Genomic DNA, 22,206 nt, shown 5'->3' with positions numbered 1-22,206 from the left:
TGAACAATAGGTACTCATCTCTCTACAGGAGAATAATACCTTTACTTTTAAGAAAATTATCTTCAATCAGTTTCTTCCAATTTTGTCTCTCAGAGAGAAAAGAATGTTCTTTAATAAACTGTAACACAGCATTTTCCCACAATGGCAGTAACAATTTGTCATGGTTTAGATGACAATACATAAAGAATCTGTCTGTACAAAAACCAGTGAAACTTCTGATTCTGCTGATGTTATGGCATTGCTTACATGAAGGCAAAACAGTTCTGGCCCACAAAAATCAGCATCAGAAAAGGTCCAGCAAAGTCTGTGCCTTATCTTCAGCCAGAACAAATGTGTTTGCTAGTGACAGAGTCTTCCAAAGAGCACACTGGTTCAGTGTCAAGAAGACTCCCTTAAACATTGATACCTTATTCACCCATTAAGATTTCTAGTTAGTCTAAATTAGACCCTCCTTTCAGTTTTCTTTTTCCTCTCCTATCCACTTCTCAAAATGTTTATACAAAATAATTTTAACCTTTAGAGACACAGATGATGGTTCCTCCAACAGTCTCAGTTCCTTTTCTGAGAGACATTTAAGAGAGTAGAATTTTGCATTTAGAACCTTATCCTTCTTCTGTTGGATTGTAATTGCTATTTCAAAAACAAATAAAACAATAGTGTTGGCTTCTGTACCATGGCCGGGGTGCCGTTCATCAGTGTTTTGGCAGTGTGGTTATTTTGCCTTATTAATGGCCATATGTTACTTTGGCTCCATTGTTACGGCAATAACAGCATGTTATGTTCGAAAAGAAACAACTTCAAAAACAAATCACAAAATGAGGCTTTTTTTTTTTCTTTTGATTACACTCTAAATCACAATGATAAATTGCAGAACTATTTAGGGCATTCCAGAATTATTTTAGGGCATTAAAGCTCAGATATGTGTGTTCCTATTGGGCTCCATCATAATGTGAAATAAACCTGAGCAAAGTTAAAAGGCAATCTGGTGAATTAATATTAACTCCCAGGATTATATTTCTTAGCACAAATCTGTAACAGCTGTCTTGAAAGAGAAGTCATAAAAGACTTGAGTTTATTCAGATTTAAAGAATAAAAATCCAAGAAAAAGCTCACAAAGTCATACATGAATGGCAAGTCAACATGCACTTGATTTAACCAACTTAACCACTGTTATCAATTTGATAATCTTGTGAGTCAAAAAACTTCTCTGAAAAGATGACCACTAATTTTAAGATTTGTTCAAGCATGTCAACAAGGTATGTTGTTTTATGTGTTTGGTATCCAAACCTGTATGGGGGCAGGGTTCCTTTTTTGTTCAGGAAAAGTGCTGAATTGGGTTTAAAACCAAAAGAAATAGAAAAAAAGAGAAGGAACTGTTAACAATCCAAACTGAGCCAAAATTAAGAGGAAGTGATGGAGAGTCTCAAATATTATTGCAAACAATGGTTGTAAATACTTTAGTTAACAAATGGCTAGTGGCACTTTTATATTTGCAGTTATTAAGATTAAAAATAGAGGAATTCTTGATACGTCTAAAGCTTGCAGAATGACAGAGGAGCTGCTGGCCCTCATGTACAATTCCAGTAACTTTGTTATTATCCATATGATCTTTAATTCCCTACTCTTCATCTGCACTGAAGACTCTACAGGTTGTGCCAGCCGCCTACAGATGGGGATTTATAGAATTGTGAAGCCCATCTTGGCAGCCCCACAAGAGCACTCAGCTCTGAGGAGCCCTGGCCGAGGACCCTATGAACTGATCCCGATGGTGCTGCTGTGCTCTGGAGGAGAGGGACCTGCTGGCCCAGGCACCAGGAATCTGCCTTTGAACTCCTGTAGCCCATGAGGGATTTGTGTATTTCTTTAACTTCTTGAAAAAATTCTTTAAACAAGCACCACAGGCGAGAATGGACACTGCTGCCATTTGCCAGATGCCTGGACAATGACCGTTATTCTTAAAGAATGTGTGGTTTTATTGGTGACTTGTTTTTGCAACCACCTGGAAGCTGTGGACTGCAAGATACTGCTTGGTTCAGGAAATCCTGATGGACACGTCTCCCTCCCCCTGAACTGCACCTGGTATCCATTTAACTGCCAGCAGGATTTTGGTCAACATCCTTTAGCAGTAGCTTCATAAACACCTCTTTTCTGTGAACTGACCTGCACTTTTGAGCAAGAACAGCACAATCTATGGTTTATTCAAATAGGAACATACAAATTTCTTGTGGAGTGATTTTCCACTTCAGCCCAGTGAGATTCTAATCTCTCTATGCTGCAGAGTATACATTCCGTAGTACTTATCCTTACTTCATTTTACTTTAGCTTTCAGGTTTTTTATTAACTCTTTTTACTAATGCCCTGTGATTATGTACTCTGGAATACAGTGCTAGTGAAGAGGAGCGTAGGATTTTAAAGAAAACTTTACAGAGAAAAAAAAGAGTCTTATAATCTGATTATTTGGACAGATGTAGTTTTTAAAACAGGTCAGAAGAACTATACTTATTTATGTGGAGTGGAATAATATGTGTTTTCGATCATGTTATTATATATACAAGATTAAAATAAAAATTATATTGTTTAAAATGGGACCAATATGCTGGCAGTTACACAACTACTCCCAGTTTACTGAAAAAATCTACATTATTTAAAACCTTCAATATTTAAGTAGTCTTTAATACAGTTATTAAGATGTATTAGGGATGCTTTTAAGTTAAAAGAAAAAAGGAATCGTGTGTATAATGTACTTTATTTTTTCTTGTTTGAAAAATCTTTCTCCATTCTGTCAGTATTACCCTAAGCACTGTAGTTTTTTCTAAAATAACTGGCTGAAACTAATCAAAGCATGTCACCAGTCTCAGGACAGAAATAATGTTCTTTTGGAGTGAGTGCCTTAACATGACCAACCCTCCCTAACATAGCAGGTGTACAGGAAACTCCCCATTCCTCTGTTTCTCCACAGCCTCCTTTAAACCAGCTCGCAGTGAGGAGACCCAGGAGCACTTTGCAGTAATGTATATTTTAGAAAATAAAGGTTTGGGGGTTTTGTGTTGTTTACTTTTTAATGGGCTTAATTTTATTTTATTTTATTAACATCCAGAGCAACTCAAAAACTAAAATTGGATGTATTCATTTCGACATGAAGGCCTCTTAAATTTTTTTAATCTTCAACAGAAAATTGCTTATGGCAAGTTGGGGGATGCAGTTTGTTCTGAATCTTGTTTCTTAATTTTTTTAATATTTATTTTCTTCTCTCACAGACTGCAATAATTTTGGGCAAGGAATTTGGTTTGGTTTTATCTCTTTCTTTATTTCTCGCTTTTAACTGTTTCCTCTGACCTACAGCAACCTGTTGCAGGAAACTATGACAGCCCATGGATTGCCAGCTGAGGGGCACATGGATTTGGTACTGGGTGTCAGTTCTGGACTGCAGCCAGATGAGCAGATCACTATTTCAATGCACTTTTTGTTAATTTTGGAAAAGTTACTTTTATCATTTGCTATTTGAAGAAGAAATGTATGTTTCTTCACTGAATCCTCAATTTAAAATGAACTTAGTACTACAAGAACCATAGGAACACCCAAAAGTGAAAAAGAACCCATTGGGTGAGCCCTGGCTGTGTCCCCATCAGTTGTGCTCCACAGAATGGCCATGGCCTGGGCAGGATCCTGGCCTGTGCCTGCAGCCTCTGGGAGCATGAGAGGTGCAGAGAAGGGTATCCAGGGGCATTTACACTGTGCACTGTTTTACACTGAAGTGTGTATGTTATTCTCACTGAAACCCTGATAGAAGTTTTTATTATTAAAAGTTGGTTTATATTAATACGGAAAGAAGGTATGATCTTATTTTCTGTTACACCCTTTAGTTCCTTAGTCCTGCATTCCGATGAGCAGATTTAAATTCTGATATACTTGTATGGTGTGGGGAGGAGTCAGAAGTTCAAATGGTAAGGGGAAAGCTGGGTTTGATTTCAGCTCACACTGGCAGTGTAGAGCTGAACTCTTCCTGTTTGTGCCATCCCCTAAAGCTGTGGGGGAGACCACAGGCTCCTGCTAAGGCAGAAAAGAAAAACTGGTTTCATGGTGTAAAATTGTGGGGTTTGAATCCAGTGCTGGGAAAGAACAGATTCAAGTGGAAAAAGAAGAGGGCAATGCACAAAACAACCTGCAAGCAAAGAGGGATTAGCTCTGCAGAATTTCCAGGACTAAAAGCAAAGTAAGAATCAGGCCTGGCACAACAGAGGAAGTGCAGGTTTTGTAGATTTGGAACATCTGATACAGTGGGAATGTGGAAAACAGTCAGGATGGAGAACATGGGAACTATAGCAGGCAGCTGTGAGTGGAATTTCTTATATACGTGTCTTGTAACTGAGTTTGCTGAACATTATCATTAACCACTGAAGCACAGATATTAGCAGGCTGGGCTGATGCTGATTTGGGAGACACTAATTTCGCAGAGGATCCTGGTACACACGCAAAAAATCCCTGAAGGACTTTGAACACTGAAGAGGATGAAATGAATGGGATTAAATTTTCCAGTAAAAATATTAGGTCATGCACTTGAAGATTGAACAAAATATTTTGCTGTATTTCTTGTTAATTGATAATAAAGGGACCACATCATAGAGTGTGGCACAAGATGACACAGGCAATCTGATAGAATCATGAAAGCTCAGCCTGCACTAGGAGACAAATGGTCAGTTATGATGGAGAAATATTCAAGCCTCTCTGCTGAGGCTAAATAATTAAGTGAAAATGCAGTAGTTAGGTGTTGAAGAAAACAGATGCCTTTGTAAGAAAATAATAATAATAATGAGAAAAGTAAAGACAGTTCGATCTGAACATAAATACAGCCTGGAGGAGAAAAAGGGGTACAAGTGATCAGGGATAAATATTGTCTGAAAGGTTTTCTTCCATCAGGCTCTGACAAAAAAAGAAGTAGCTTGTATAAAGCAGGTTGTAAAGGCTGAAGCAGTGCCTGGTGCAGAGCAGGAGAGCATGCAAGCTGTCTCCAGTTCTAATTAAGATGGATTCTCTGAGGAGCTAAAAGGTGAGAAAGGTGAAGCTGGTAAGCATAAAAAATGTAGGCTGGCTTGTAAATGTTGCTAAAAGTCAGTAAAATGACAGTACACTCCCTTAGGTGGAGTCCTGATCACCGTGTCATGTTTTTGGAGGGCCTTGCAATTCCCCCAGTTCCTGTCAAGGGAGGTTAGTGGGTACAGAGGGTCTAGACAGAAAACACCCAACAAAACTGTTGTAAGGCTCTGGGTCCTGGGTCAAAACCTGAGCAGATTGCCCAGACTCTCTCTCCATTTCAAACTGGATTAGAAAAAAGTAGTAAACTTCCCAAATCTTGCACTTCTAAACTGACCTAAACTGTTCTCTCTCCTGTTCCAGCATGTCTCAGTAAAGCTGTTTCTTTGCTTTACGACACTCTTTCTTCAGCTTTCTCTGCCATTGCCAGCAGTGAAAGCAGAGAGCAGCAGGGCCCTGGCTGGTGTGAAGAGCAGAGAGTTTCAACTTTTCCAGTCATCCTGGAGAAGCCGAACTGCTGCTAAACAGAGCTGCTTTCACTGAGCTGCCAAACCTCCCTTGGAGCTCTTCAACAACCCCTTCTGGTTGTCATGATTCACTATTTCTAGAACACTTCTCCTTGCCAAAATAATGACTCATTTTGTAAAATGTCAATTAATTGTCAATTAATCTGCCCTGCAGAGTCTGCAAAAAAGTCAGTCCGTTTTAAAATGAATTAGGACTACTAAAATTAATAATTAATGTTTGAACCAAGTGATTATTTTCTTGATCCTGCTTAAAATTAAATTTAGTTATAAGCCCTTTTAAGGCAATGAGGACAGACTCATTATTATTTAACCAGCTTTAAATTATTTACGTAATTACTTCCATGAGTGACATATTTTCACCTTGAGAAAGTTGAAAATAATTAGTAAGGCTTTATCACAGTTTTAATGTGCAAAAGTCAAATTCACATTATTAGAAGTGCTTGAATATTTGCTTTTTGATGTAATTTATTGGCAAATTATCACATGAAAGTTAATGTGGCTATCACATGAACGCAATGCAGGCAGAGACTGATTTGGCAAGGATGCATCATTCATCTCTGATTCCGTGTGAACTGAGTTTTATTTTTTCAGGGAGTTTATTACAGTTTTCTGAAATAATAAGCTATTTTACAGCTGATACAACGCATAGTGTGTCTTGCTGCAAGAACTAAACCTTGAGCCTTATTTCTTCTGTCTACTCTGGTGTAGATTCCATAAATTCAGTGGAATCGCACTGTTATAGAGTTGCTTGCAAACCAGCAACAACCAAGAAGTTTGAACATATAACTCAAACCCAACAAAAGTTTTCAACTCTTTAAACAGTAGCTTAAAACTATAAGGTAGGGAGCTATTTCACCTCTTTATGGATGGCAAATGAGAACATAATGTAAATCTAACTGAAATGACTGCATTAAAACTGTGGAGTGACAAGAAACAAACAGTAGTCTGCACACAGGATGGGTGTGATGAGCACTACACTGCTCACATTTCTTTGGGATGTGTGAGGACTTGTTCACCAATGATCTGATAAATGGTCTTGTGGGGAAAAAATAAAATTAAAAAATGTCATTTAGGATAACAAAATCCTAAGGCAATTGAAAAAAGTGCAGAAGAATGTTGCAGTAATGAGTGTCTGAAGTGATTTAATGGCAATAAATGAAGTATCAGCAACTGCAGAGTACTGGTCATACAAAATAAATAATTAGGCACTGGAGGTACAAGGTCAGGTTTTAGATTTGATATCCAAGCTTTGGAAAATCTTTCAGAGTTTCCATGGAGTGTTCCCTGGAATCATTAGTTCAGCATTTTGTGACAACCAAAGAAACTAGAATTTTTAGGAACAGAAAAGAAACCATAGCTGAAAACCTTACAAAATCCATGGTGCCCCTGAGTCTTAAGCACTATGAGAATTATTATTAGTTTAGGCATGAAACCCTTTTGATTCACCTTGAGAATCTGCACACAAGCAATATTGCCCTGTGCTATACAAGAAGGTTTTTTTGCAGCACAGAAATAACTCAGTTTCATGGAAGTGTAGGCATTTTCTCAGCTCTGAATCACCTGTGTCGCTGTTGAGCAGCTAGCAGAGTAATGAATGCATCGGTTCTCAGTGGCAAGAAGGAATGACCTTTATTGTTTTGATTTCATCACATATATAGAGTTCTCAAAAGTCACCCAGAGTGGTCAGTCAGAAGCCTTCCCCCAGGCCTGATTGGCCAGGCCTGCACTGCCCAAGTTCTGGGACACTGTTCCAAAAACATCCAAACTTTATCTTTATTTACAAAACACAAGAAAACTTCTCATGGGAAAAACTGTGCTAGCCACACACCTGTACTTAAAATTAAGCAATTTTTCTTCCTGTCTTTCCTCTCTGTATATACTCCAGAAAGGTTCTTGATGAGAAGCTCTGGGTTTCTCCATCAGGTGAGTTTCCTTCAGTCTGGGTTTTTATAACCATTAAAAAAATATCAAAAATACTGTTTAGAATTTGCCGTAATAGCTGAGATCAGACTCATCAGAGTCTGGTCTCAAAGTGGTGAAAAAGACCCGTAGGAAGCCATATATTTCTAGCTTAATTCCTCATTAGTAGGTAAGTTTTATTCATGGATACTCATAAAATTGTAAAATACATTAAATCTCATGGAAGTACCTGTATAAACAGCAGTAAGTAAAACCCCTGCTGGTTTCAACAGCCTTTTCCAGACTAAAATCAGGCAGGAGAAAAGATTTTATGACAAGTTGCTATGGCTTACAAAACCACAGTCCCACTCAGTATCTCTCTTTTTGATAAAGGCTCTAGGAAACTTCCCAATTTCCAATTAGTAATGGAGTTAAATCTACAGTTTCAGCATACCTGTGCATTAACAATCCATAGCAACTACAGCAGCTGTGCATTTACTGGTTTATAAATAGCCTTATCCCTCTTTGCATGTGAAGAAATGAAATACAGAGAAGGTATTTAACATCAAGATAGAAAAGGAGATAATAAGATTCCTCTTTTCCTCAGATGGGAGCTTTTTCTGCTGGGCCAAGCCACATGGCTTATGGCTTCCCAAAGGTTGCTCATGATCAGGAGACAGGCCATGCAGGCTTTTTATCCTCCCTAAATAACCAAATACTAGGTAACCATTACAACTGTGTGAGTTTTTATCACAGTCAAAAATCTACTTCTGGATTCATGCGTAAGGAAACTCGTGAAAGGACAGAGTTCCCTCTTCCAAATTAATGCTGTGAAACTGAAATTTCCATTGTCAGATTCTGAAAAATGGCAGGGGCTGCAGAATTAAAACTAAAAAACTCTATCAAGCAAAGAAATGTCCAGTATTGCTTAACAATTATGCTGCCCATATCTACAGCTGAAAGGAGAATGCATTAAGAACAGTAGCCCAGGTTTGCAATGCTGTCTAGAGTAATTAGATCCCCTAAGTAAATAAAAGAAGTAGATAATTCAGTTAGCTCCACTGTGATAATTTGGCTGGTTTTGTCAGCAGGACATTTCAAACTCCATACAGCTATACACACACACATAAAACAATAAGCTTTCCAAAAGAGATATGTAGAACTCTGCTTTCCTATATAGAAAGATCCATCAGCCCCTGTCATGATGACACAGGTCCGTTGCTTGCAGTTGCCCTAAACTGCTCCTCCTGGACTGTCCTTTACTGCAGTTGAATGACACTCAAACATGCAAAATTGCTTCTTGCCTCTGAAAGTCAAAGGAAATGAAGGGAATCACTCCCTCCCTCCCCCCCCCCGAGTTTTTTCCCTCTTATTAATAGGAGTAATAAGCAAATATGCCAGCAGCCACAGGAAATTGTTTTCAGAAAGCAATTTGTGACTGATACTACTGAATGAACACTATTAAGGGTGATTATTAAAAATTAATTTCACTCTTTGTATCTTTTTGCACATTGTGTCCTTCGCGTGATTTGTTGCATAAGACTACTCCAGTAATATCACTTTTTTGCTCATCTGGACAGGACACAGATGATGGACTGCTACAGAGACTCCCCATAACTACCCTCAAAAATGTCCAGCCTCACTAGTTTTAGACAGACCAGCCCATAAAAATCTTCAAATATACTGAGAGCTTCCATGTGTGTCCCAAAACTGATATACACAGTAAACTGTTATTTGTGTAAAACTACAAAACCCCTCAGAATAGATTTTAGAGACTGCACAACTGTCCACGCCCATTCCTTTCACATTATTACACCAGTATGGCCTGAATATATTCAGAGTACTGTCACCTGTAATGGAAGCTGCTGCTAGAAGGTGCTGAAACAGGATGTCTTTTCCATACACTCCAATTACATTAAAGTGGCAGGATTTGGGAGTGTCCTTCTGTTATTGGCTGGCCTTTAGATAGAGTGGATTTATTTCTAGTTTCTCATTTCAACCTTGTGTTCCACTAAATTCACTACAGTTAGCACTCAGATGAATTGCATTTTGGAAGATTACCAAGTCAGATGGTAAGGCCACATGCACAATTCTCTCTCTGACCAATCCCTTACAGTTCATCAGCTCTTGTAATAAAAAAAAAAAAAAACAACCCCAACAAAAAAAACAAAGCCTGAGAAAGATAAGAGTCTTTGAAAGAGCATGGTTGAAAGGGATTTTAATCACTTGGTTTTTTTCCTCTTTTCTGCAAAACGGGGGAGAGCATGGGACAGCCAAAAGAAAGACTAAGACATTCTTTGTTTCATTTCCTGACTGGAAACACCATAAGAAATGATTGCTTCACAAAACCATGTCAGAATGCATTTTTTCCCCTGGCATTTAAGCCAGCTTCTTCACAGGTGGAATGATCACTTGCTATTAAAATTTTAAACACCACTAAAATATCGATAGCTAATCCTGCAAATGAATCCCATCAACAGTATCTAAGAAACTTTTGGTTAATTTTTTTATAATGTATCTCCACTGATCCCTGCATTCAGCTCACCCTATATACAGCTGCTTCAGTCCTGCAGTAAGTGCTACAGCATGATTTAATGTGGGGTGCTGTAGGACAAAGATGAAAATATGCCAGACTGTAAAATAATAACTTTTTTTTCTATTTATAGTTTCTTCACAATCTTCTGTCTTAAATGGAAGATATTTTTAATAAATTACTGTCTTTGCAGAGCCACAAAACACCAATGCTTTATACACAGGACACCCATGTCATTGATACACATCTGGTAACATGGAAATCCTTCTCTCTTACATAAGAACTTCTACAGAAACCAAAAGATTTCCCTTTATTTAATTTAGTTCCCTGAAAAATCTCTTCCTTTGATTCTAGATATTGCTTGGCACTGCAGTCATGCTGTAAGGTCAAATGGGTGGGTTGCCTAAGAGCAAAGGTACACCTGTACACAGAGAGTCAGTCAGCATTGCAGTTCTGGCATGTCCTGGGCCAGGTTTGGCATTCATCCCACTTTTCTGTGAACTGGTTCAACTCGCTAACTCAGCAACAATCTCTTCATTCTTTTGCTGGCGTGCTTTCTGCTCAGTTAGCAAGCTGAATCAGCTCACAGCAGGGTCAAGTGAATCACTACAAGGTGCTGGAGGAAAGCACAGAGTGTGGAGCAGGGGAAGCACACTGTCCTCTCAATAGAAATGAACTTTTGTACTGCATTCTCCATGAGTGTAATTTCACTCTGAGACACTTCAGTAAAACCCAGTATTCACCTTTCTGGAACTCTGGACACAGACATACCTAAGTAAGGATTTTTCTGATGGCTGGTCGATGGGTACAGGCACTATCATCGCCATGAAGAAGGCTGCTTGCAGCAAAGGCTGTTACCACTGCCAGGGGATTATGGCCTCCCCGCTGCAGCTCGGGACACTGCAGCTGAACAAACAGCTCATGCCAGCACTCTCATCTGCTTCAGTGCAAAGTTGGAGGGGCTCCCTTTATCCCCCCCCCTTGAATGCTGTTTGGTAAATGCAGGCTGACTTTGTGATAAACTAACAGTGAACAGATGGGTAACACACCCTGGCAGCTCTGTCTGCACCTCCTCCAAAGGCACACTGAAAACTGCTGGTCACATCTATTATCTTTTGCATAGTGATCACAGCCTTCAGTTCCAAACCTCAGGCAGGGGAAGCTGAAAGGAGAAAAGGATATGAGGGGGTTTAGCTAGATGAAGGACCCTGTGAAAAGATAATAATGATTTCTTTTTCAGCAGAAGGGAACACTGTGGAGCCTACTATGTATGATGGCTCTGTACTGTTCATAGATTTCGAAAAGTATAGGCTTTACAGTAAACCTGAAGGTTGCAGGTTTTAAACACGAAAACTGTTAGGATTAAAAGCATTCCTTGTGTTCACTGGATTTTGTCCTTTGACTAAGAAAAGCAAGCATTGTAGGAGAGAACAGGAAAACAGGTGAAATCTTTCACTGAATCTTTCAATCTCACAGCTCAGCAAGATTGGCAAATGTTTTTTAAAAGTGAGCTTAAAGATCATTTACCAGGTTAAAAATGAAATCTCTTGCAATTTCCATTATTAATGAAGGCTAGAAAGAATTCCTTTGTTAGTGGTACCACATCAGATCAGAACACATTTTCACATACTGTCAGTGAACCAGAAAGCATCAAGAGAATTTCACAGGGAAAGAATAATCTTGTGAGTTTCTGAAATGAGTGCCCTGCTGGCCAGCTGAATGTGGGCAAAATCCATGATTAAATCTGCCATGATTCCTGTTTTGCTGTCTGCTGCTGTTAGACTTTATATCAAAAGTCTAAGCCTTAATCTGAGTTCATCTTGTATGTCTACTGAAGATAATTAAAAAGCCCCAAAACTTATTTTGGATTTATTGCTTCTAAATTATTTCCTAGTGAGAAGCCTTTTACAATTATCTGTTCCGCTGCATGGTATTTTTTTAACATTTGGCAATGCATGTGATACAGACATATGCATCTTTGGGGCATAACAAAATGCTCTGAGATAATTTGTTTACTAGAAACAGTTAATGGAATGAGCAGAGGCCTACTGAGTATGAAAATAATGCCATAAAATAATCTTTGCTCTTTAAGAAGTAAGAAGATGAAAACAATTATACACAAAATCCTTTATCCTGAAAGTCGCATGGACTACATAAAAAACTATTGTCCTTCATTGTATGTATGAATGGGAACTAGGAACAATAAAAAATGAGATGAAATATTGCTCCTAATTGTGTTGAGAAGTGGTGTCAACTTCTGGCCAAATTTTTTTCTTGCATGTAGTCAATTGAGAGAGCTGTGGAATTAAAGCACAGCAAGGACATGAACAAACACAACAAATCTAAATGTTAAATGGCTGCAAGCCCCTGGTCTCATTCGTTAAGAACTATTTTTCCTTGTAAAACAAAAGCCAAAGTCTCAAAATGTTGTACTGGTATTTTCCAGCTTTGCCTCCTTACTCATTAGTCTTTTTGAGATACACAAGATACAATGCACACTGGCATTTAGAAATGCAACCTTTATATAGCACTAGCTGGCAGATTCATTCTGAAGGTGGCTATACTTGCGTGGGTTTTTTAATCTACTTCTGGCTATGAACTCTGAGGTCACTCTGAAGGCAAGTTATTGGAAGATAAAAATTAGGAAATGATCATTCCAAACTGGTATTTCGTTAAATAAATATTTAAGCTGACTTAAATATAAGTCAGAATTTTCTGATGAAGAAAGATCACAAAAAACTCAGTCATGCTGAAAATTAGATTCTTAGGGGAGACATAAAGGCCTTATAGAAGCAATTGTTTTAAATAAATGAAAGGAAATTATTTTGTCCCCTTCCCATGCAGTCACAGGGATATTTCTTAAACAGTAAAGAATAAAGCGTTTATTTGCACTATATGACTAATTGAGAGGACTGATGGCATTGCCTTTAGTTATTCACTCCAGTAGATTTTTAAGCTCTTGAATGACTAGTGCTGACACAGTCACTTCAGGAAGCAAAACTTAGAGTACAGACTGAATTTATGTGGATCTGTAACATAAAGGGGTATTGTTGATCTGCAAAGAGATAGTTAAAGAAGTCTAAGGTATTGTCTAAGGAAAGAGTACTTAAATTGTCCTGCTTTTATAGCACAAATAATTGACTTATCTCCATTTACATATTACACCAATGATGGAACAAAAGTACAAATTTGACTAGTCAGGACCTGTTGGACCAGACAGCCAACATACAATGAATGGTCCCTTTTTCCTTGAATGTCCAGATAAATAACTGGTATAATAATCATGGAATGGCCTACACCAAATCCATGGGATCCCCACTGAAAATCCCTGCTTCCACTGAGTCAGGCAATGGTTCTGTTCACGAGTGGGTGGAAGGATTTTATTATTCTCTGTCTCTTGACCAGGAGATGGCAGTGATTCCCTGTGCAGAAATAAGGGCGCTCCAAAATGAGAGAACTGCAGTCAAGGCACTTAGGGGACAGGGAAAGACATGCAGAAAACAGCCTACTTGAGCTCAGTGAACAAAATCACATTGTAGGTAGCAGAGCTAAGCAATTTTTCTTTTTTTCTGTAACTATCTTTACTATTTCATTCATTTTCTAAAGAAAGAAAAATTCTTGGAGAGACACACAGCTCCCAGAGCTTTCAGTTTGATATTTTTCAATTTCCTCCCATCCTAACTTTCAGCTAATGTCATTTCGGCCTGAGCACTGGCATCAGCAGATGTGCTGCCTTGCTTAGCCATTGCAGTTTTTTCCAAATGGCCTCTAATCTTGTTGGTTGTCAAGCTGCAGGGTAAAAAGAATCTGTCAATACACACAGCTCCAGCTTCCTAAATCCCTCTGTAATTCTCATTCCAGTCAATGTCAGAGTAATTGCAGTTTCATATGATCAGTGTCCTTGCCCAAGCACAGTCCCCCATTTGCATAAATATTTCCTGATCTGTCTTTTCATCCAGCCCTGAGAGATCAGTAATCATTTTCTATTATACTTGTTTTACCATTTCAGTCTTTAGCCTCAAGTTCAAGGTGTCTCTTAGTTGCCATCCATGTGAATGTTATTCTGTTTCCAGCATAATGTCCTTCCTCATTCATACTGTCATATCTCTTTCTCTGTTCTCAGTGACAATTGCCTGTCCTTAAACTCTGTATCTGGATAATGTAATATTACAGCCTATTTCCTGAGCTGCCCACATTTCAGTTACTCCAATTGCACCAAATTTGTCTTCAAGCAGCAGACGTCCTTGCTCTTCCAGTCTTTTTTGCCATTTACCTCCCTGCCTCATCATGCCCTCCAGCACACAAAGTATTCATCTGTCAAACAGTAAGCAGAAGCTGGTCTGCCTTATTCAGTATTTTTCGTACCTAACTGGAAGAGGGTGTTGTTGTGCAGTTACTACCTCTGTGAAATAAAAAATCTAGGATTTTATATCGCATCAGGGTTAGCCCGTTTCAACCATAAAGGGTATCAGTATAACCTGTAACAGAGACAAGGCAGAACAGCATTATAGAGAAAAAGCTTTCCCAACTTTGTAGCTCTTGCAAGCTCTCAGAGAGTCAGTCAGCTGTAATGGCTCCTATACGGGTTGTAAAAGAGCACCTGTCTCAGTTTCTGGTCACCAGTTGCTAACAGCTAGAACAATCATCAACGCCCTTGTGAAAAGACCTGTCCAAAACTCATAGATGCCCGTGGAGATTTTTCCTTCACTCAAATATTTCTGGGTCTCAAAGTCAGGCTCTTGCCACTCATTTGCAATGTAGGTTTTGCCATTTATTTCCACAGATGTCTGCATTAGCAAAAAGACCATAACATGTCCTAGGGCTGGAGCCATTACAGTTCATCTGTCTCTCTGCCCATATTACCAAGGGAATAGGCATGTAGGCTGATGATTTCTGATTTACAGGAATCCAGGCTGTACTAATGCTACAACTTTCAACACCAGAGGCCTCTCCTCCTGCTCTAAGAAAACACAGGTTAATGCCCAAGTCACCAGCCTTAGTCACAAAAATGGCACAAGGGTTTACAGCTCACACACTCACTGTGCATTTTATTACATTTTTATTTTCCTTGAATACATGTGTTGCATATGCGTTAGACCAGCTATGGCGGAAGCATCATCACAGAAACATACGTAATTTGACCACCTGCTCCAGTGGAACAGCAGTGTTACTCATTACTCACTAGACTGAAAGTCTACCGCAGCAGAGAAGCTTTCCTTCCCCTCTATGACCTACCAAGAATAGAGGAATTGCTATGGTCTCTCTCAGTTCTGAGCAACAGGATCACCATGCTGGATCAAAGTGGATGTAGTTAGGATACAAAAAAAACATTTTTGGTTCTCAGAATATCCAAATAGGAGTAAAAATATAATTCACGGTCTGCAAATTCAGTAAAAACCAACTATGCTGTCTGTGTACATTTACTCTCACCAGTATTACTTTTTGAGCTACCTTGGTCTAAGTTAAGTTTCTTATCTACCTCAATTCAAATTCCAGCGCAATAGCATTTGTGAATTCATCCTTCTGTAATTTCTATAATATGAAAAGTATATTGTCTCCATTTTCTCACATTTAAAAATATTAGAACATTTGGCATTTTAAGTGCCTAGAAATGAAGTGAAGGTATACCAAAAAATACATTAGAAGTGCGACTAAACATTCTGTAGGTGAAACCAGTAGCATGAGGTACCTCCCAAAAAAACATTGAAGGGTTTTCATTGTGGCATCTCTAAGGGAACAGTAAAATACCTTGAAGCTCTGAGAAACCACAGTCAGTTGTGTAACCACTTCATAATTTATGTTCCAATATCAGTGAAAAAGAATATTACAAGAAATAGTTTTTTCTCTTCTTTTACAAGTTCAACCAATTTCTATGACTGGGGAGAGTAAGGTAGTAAGGTCATTAATATTATGATTATAAAATATCTAACTTGTGGCTAGCACAGGTCTTTCCCATGAGAACATTCTCCTGTGTTTTATAAACAAAGATAAAGTTTGGATGTTGTTGAAACAGTGTCTCGAGATTTGGACAGTTCAGGCCTGGCCAATCAGGCCTAGGGGGAGGTTTCTGACTGACCAATCTGGGTGACCTCTGGAAAGTCTATGTGTACGTTGGATTCAAAATAATAAAGCGCTTTTTCTATGCCACGCTGAGAATCCGGGTTCTTCTTCTCTGCTAGCGGCTCAACAGCGACACTAACTCATGTCAACTCATCTGTACTTTATAAATGGTAATTAAATTACCCTCACAACTCCCAAGTAAATACCTAGCTCAATTTTACAAGCGGAAAAGTGCCAGTTCAAGTGCCCAGTCTGACACAGGTGTAGTTATTCTTTTTTATTTGGCTACCTAAAGAGGCAGAAGATACCTTGCCTTGATGAAAGTCAGCTACAAAGGACAGAAAAAAAAATCCAATCTGAAATTTTCCTCTTTCTGCTGTTTTATGGACAAAAAGGAGAGGAAGACATAAGAAATTCGATACCAATCTCACGGCGCAGTGTGCTGTGCCCTCTGAGTGAGGCTGGTCTGTTCCCTCTCAGCTCTCCTTTGCTGTGCTCTGTCTGTTATTACAAGCCCTGACTTGCTCCAGTCCCGCTGCACTCTCTTTAGAGCAGTGCATGACCCATCTGAAACAAGGAAAGCTTGCTACTATTGCTTTTATTTATTCCACAAGTGCTAAGGGCCAGATCAAACGACTGTGCTGCATCCAAAGCTGCCCTGATTCCACAAGAAAGGTGTTCTGTCCCTGTAGCTCACTAAGCTGCCTGGGACAAGGACGTCTCTCTGGTTTTCTGAAGGTCATTAGGAGGTCATTTTGTGCCACTTACATACACTGTGGACTCTGAGACTGCAACAGAATAGAAACTTAGAGAAAGATTTAGGTATTGTGCTAAATTCACTTTCAGGGATGTTTTTAAGTTAGTAGCTTTCCAGTTTCTGTGAGGGCGAGGTGAGTAAGATCTATCTTAGTCTCAACTGATCAGAAAAGAGACAGCAAATGTCACTTTCACCTCAAATTCACAAATACTTTCAGTTGCTAGAAAGGAGTTGCGATTCCTCTCTTAGAATAGGTCATTCCCTTAGTTTCTTGGCAAGAAATGCATGTATTTGTAATACTAAGACTCTTAGTCAAGTATATGTTGCCAAACATTCATGTCCTAGAAATACTGCTGTTTCCTATTAGTTATTATCCCAGCTTTTTATTCCAAGTTATTATAATGCCATACGGATATAGTAACTCGCCTTCTGCTTTCACAGTATAATTACTTCAATTTTGGCAGCATTAATCTACAATAGTTGCTGCCTCTTTGGATGACATCATAATGGGACAATGCAAAAGTGATCAACATCTCTCAGGCTGTAAGAAAGGCAGTGTCTGCATAGATTATGTTTTAAACCAGGCAAGGGCATTTTTCTTGAAAAAACAATAAATTATTTTCACTAATGCTACTTTTAGAAATATTTGGGATGGAAGGAAGGAACCACATGACTCATACAGCGTTTTTAAAGACCTGCAAGATTCAAAATTTGTATCTAAAAAAAATACAGAGAAAACATCTACTTGTTTCTAGATAATTAAAAAAAATTACAACTGCTAAATTAGAAAAAAAAAATTATTATTATCTTCTGGGGTGAGCAAGCCATCTAAGGGCACCACTTACATTTGTAGGTTGAGGACAGATTTTAAATCCTCATACCAATCTAATTCTGGAGGATTCTGATTTTAATTGCTGAATTACAGACATTCTGTGGCTCTGTAGGCAGTTAGCGATCCTCCACAGGAGTCAGTGAGCTGGAGGTGACCATCGTCTAGGTATTGCAAAACTGCTTCCTAAGTTGGTGAAGCATTAGTTCACACGTGACTAATCACATGTATTAGTCTAGTCTCAAATGACTTACGACCTGAATTGGTCTCGTTATCCATGTTGTGAAGCGATGTCTGCTACTATTTTAATTGCCTGCAAGTCTGAGAAGTGGAAACAGAAGTCAGAATTTGTTAGCCTGCTCAAACACCAAGTAAAATCAACATGCTGAAAGCCTGGACTTATGTTCACTTCATCCTGTAAATACGTGGACTAAAATCCTGTCCAGACCTACATTTGTTCTTAGCATTATTGCCATTAGCATTCTTGCTGATGTGGATGCAAGTGAAGTCAGCGTATGAGTCTGAGTAGAACTAGAAGCATAATGACATTACCACAAGGCAAGAAAAAAAGCTCAGAGATAGAACAGGGCAGTACCATATCTTCCTATTCAAATCACTCCCAAGAACCTGTGGAAAACCAATGGTATTAAATATAGTTTTGATATATGATCGTACAGAAAATGATCACCCTATGATTATACAAAAAATATCTGTGGGTAGATCTTTTCTAAGCAGAAGACAGGTCCACCTGCTGTGAAAAACCAATAAAGCCTTAATTTTCCTATTGTCTTCAGATGCCCAGTCCTGACCATGAGCTCAAAACGTAAGTGTACCTCAACACTGGTATGAGCTGCATATAATGAACAGGGTGGATGCATCCAGCTGCCATACACTTATGTCCATTTGATATAATCTATATGTTTGTCAGTGTACATATCTATTCCAAATTTTACCTTTTTTTTTTTCTTGGATAAATACTTTTATAGTTACAGTTCTGTATTAAATTTGGATAGATTCATGTGATATGCTACACTGATGTTATAATAAGCTATATACACAGTAATACCAGTGATCCACATTCCACTGAAAAGGAAAATTATTAACAATATAGCCTCTGTTAATGTGTCTGTTGGGTATACATGTAGAGGAAAATCTCAGGAAAATCAGGGATATGATTAATGCATTTGTACATAATCTAAGTCATTATTCGTCATCATGAGAACACTGGTAGTTACTCAATACAGAACAGCACAATGAAAGGCAGGGATTTCAGCAGAGCAACAAGTCATGGTTTTCCTAATGAGAGATTTTGGATTTCCAAAGATTCCACGGAAAGGGAATGGCCTCCATTCCTACAGAATGAGAAAGACATGCACAACAGGATTTGGAGAGAGTAGTATCACAGGCTCTGATTGTGGAGAAAACTCATTTTTAGGTCTGGCAGCTGATTATTCCGCATGCCAATTATCGTTTACTATGCACAAGAACATGATGATCCACTTTTACCTCCTGCCACATATTTCATTGTAAACAAGGAACAGAGACATCCCCTCTGCATGTTCTATTTTTCACGAACTGCCACTCACTTCTGACACTATCATTACAGACTATGCTTTTTATACAGGAATGATTAATTGTTTTTGGGAAACCACCCAAGCTGATAAATGAAAGGCAGAAGGTGCTTTGGTATAAAAATTCCAAGTCAAAATTGTCACATGCCTATAAGATAAAACAGCATTGAAGATTCTGAAAGCAGTTAAGGTGTTACCATGGCCAGCTCCAATAATAAAAACAGGTTTAATTTTTATAGGCTATGCTGTATAACATATAAAGCAAGAGAGTCTCCCTTTGGGGGCATTTGCTCACAAATTCAATGTCAAAATTTGTATTTATTTCACTGGATGAGTGCAAAACAAAGCAGAATGAATATCCTGCATACACTCCTTGGCTGCTGGTTCACTGCTCCCTCTGAGCTCTACAAAGCTCTCAAGGACATTGACCTGCTTTTCACATCCTCAGATACAGCCAAGCAATTCCTTAACAGTATTTCTATGCTGTATGAGCTAATCCTGTGTAAAGATTTTACGTACCTTTGAGTAAGAAATCCCGCACAGCAGAAGTCACATAATCGTATTAGTGGAGCTCTCCACAGTGGCTAAATAGCCTTCCTGGGAAGGGCTTTGCTGAGCAAAGCTTCTCAAGCCAAGCTGGGCAGCTCCCTAGTGGTAATTCAGCTACCTCCTTTGGGCTGAGCAGACACCCCTTTACCTAAGATCGGGATCACCCTCAGCTTCACTCCTGCTTTCTTTCCCGAGCCTGATTGGTTTACGTATGTGGCTGCTGTCAAGATTACAAAATCATACTAACTCCTCCATTTTAGTGGGAGAATTGGTAATTTCTGCCCCTTTGATCACTAAAGTTTAGTCTGCTGTCAGAGGCAGCATAATTTCTGGTGATTACAGACTTATTATTGGTATTGGAAAACTATTCCAGGTTGGTTTCCTGCTTGTATGTTCCCCAGAGTACACCACACCCTGGAAACATGCTGCTGAAATTAAGCCTGAATTATCTGCGGGGAATGAAAAAGGACAATCCAAAGGAACAGAGGGATCAGTCTTCTGTATGCAATAAGCTGAATATAATGATGTTCCCTGTCAAAAGTCACAAGACACTTGCTCGGAGGACCACGGAGGAGAGAGGCCATCAACAAGAGTTCTCAGGCAAGAAATGAAATGACAGAAGGGATTTGTGGTATCTGCACTGGGATCCCAGGGAGACAATGCAACACCAGTTTCAGCAGCCTGTTAGCTTACTTTCTCTAACAGCAGAGATTCAGGATACTATCAGACCTTTTTCCAACAGCACATCAGCTCTTCAGGTAACCAGCCCAAAAGGGAAAGCATATTTCAAGTGCTTAGGAGCTGTTTAGGGTTGCCTTTACCATTCTCCTGGCAATATTTTGTACTCTTAAACTTCACAGGAAATCTGTGAATTTGTGTAAACTAGTAGGAATAGCATCCCCCAATGTTTACAGAATACCCTGAATGATTCAGCTGCAATGCTGAGAATCTGACATTGCTGAGTTCTAAGAGGCTGCTTGGATGGATAGAAAAACCTCTAATCTGTTTGAGTTGTTGGGAATGACAAGTTTCTTTCTGCAGCAGGAGGTGCTAAATGATTTACGATGTGACAAACATTGGAGATGCCACCAGCAGAACAGCTCCTCCAGTTGAACTGCTTGCCCAGAGCTCATTTCAGAAGAGTGGGAAGTCATTGTGTAATAAAAAAACAAGGATGAGGAGGTTTCTATTTTTCTTTGCTTCCCTGTTCTTGCAAATTAAGATGGCATTATCTATTGATGCTGAACCTCCAAAAAAGGAGGTTCCTCATCAAGATGTGACTTAAGAGAAATGGGGAGTAATGGAAGCACATCATTTTCTCAATCCTGTTCCTACAGTTTCTGGTCTTCTGAATCTGAAAACCCTCCGACTGTCCCTACTGTAGAAATGAATCTAAAAACAAGAGAGCAAGGTAGGCAGGTGGGAACTGGAAAACAGTATTTATTAAAGAACAAAACTAAATATAGCAATGCCAAGCAAAATATTCAGAAAGTTTTGGGAATATAGTTTTAGCTACTGAAGAAATTGAATGGTTTCCCCATTGATTTTACAAACTTTGACATAAAGACAAAGTCATTCTGATTGAGTCAATTTGTTCCATAAGTATTGGAGGTTAAACACTCTTCCGAACATGGACACAGAATCAATCTTCTGTGATCTACATATTCACTATGCATGAAACATGTCACATTACACACCTCTACACTGCAATTATCAAATGAATGCTTTCAGCCAATAAAAGTGTGAGATAAATCAGTTAAAGTCAAGCTTGGTGAGGGAGACTTAATTCTTTCAGGTGCATATTTAGAACAGGTCAGAAGGATGAATGTAGTTTTACTAGTTTTCAGTTGTCATGTGGTAGCTCATTCAGTCAAACTCAATTCTGCATCAGATCTTTAGTGGCTCATCTAACTACGTAAACTTATTTAAATGCATTATTACCACTTCTTACATGTTAAAACTGCACACACTTAACTTTTAATTTAACAGTCCTTTTATTTTTCTAAATATCCAAGTGATAGAAAATTACAGCATATTTATGTGAGAGGCTAGGTATCTTAATTGTTCTCATCTTTTTCCTTTACAAATACAAATAATTTAAATGAGAACTCTGCATCTGAGTAAAGAAAACCTGTCCCTAAATACCCTTGTGGTTCTGTACCCAAATTAAGCCATCCAAAGATGCAATCAGAATGACTGTTTCAAGATTGCTCTTAAGATGGAACAAGATCAATCCCGTAGATCAGCACAGGACCGAGTGAAGGAATGCAGCACCTGGATGCAAGGTGTATTTAGCAGCGTTTATGCTTGCCAGGCTCTTCATTCTCTGTGGCTTGCAGTGTGTATGTATAATTTCACAGGACAGATTTACCATACCACACATCACCCAGTGAGTCCAAACACAAAGATTTTTTAGCACATTAATAAATGTCTTCATGAAGAACAAACAA

General features: G+C 38.7%; 1 protein-coding gene and 1 long non-coding RNA gene across 4 annotated transcripts in view; one reads left to right on the top strand and one right to left on the bottom strand.

Moving 5' to 3' along the window:
• The window catches only part of PREX1 (phosphatidylinositol-3,4,5-trisphosphate dependent Rac exchange factor 1), a 118,319-nt gene extending 115,275 nt beyond the window's left edge, over positions 1 to 3,044 (top strand). For all 3 annotated transcript variants that reach the window (XM_085079380.1, XM_085079379.1, XM_085079378.1), the window contains exon 40: positions 1,641 to 3,044. In XM_085079380.1, the coding sequence (XP_084935506.1) occupies positions 1,641 to 1,683 (43 nt within the window). In that variant the 3' untranslated portion in view covers positions 1,684 to 3,044. The remainder of the gene's footprint in view (positions 1 to 1,640) is intronic.
• LOC146428483 (uncharacterized) overlaps positions 1 to 22,206 on the bottom strand; it is an 87,189-nt gene that overhangs the window by 48,193 nt on the left and 16,790 nt on the right. The gene's annotated exons all lie outside the window — the stretch shown is intronic.

This window comes from Lichenostomus cassidix, chromosome 20, assembly GCF_008360975.1.
Source record: "Lichenostomus cassidix isolate B80296 chromosome 20, HeHo_3.0, whole genome shotgun sequence".
NCBI lineage: Eukaryota > Metazoa > Chordata > Aves > Passeriformes > Meliphagidae > Lichenostomus > Lichenostomus cassidix.
This window is presented reverse-complemented; position numbering and strand designations above follow the sequence as displayed.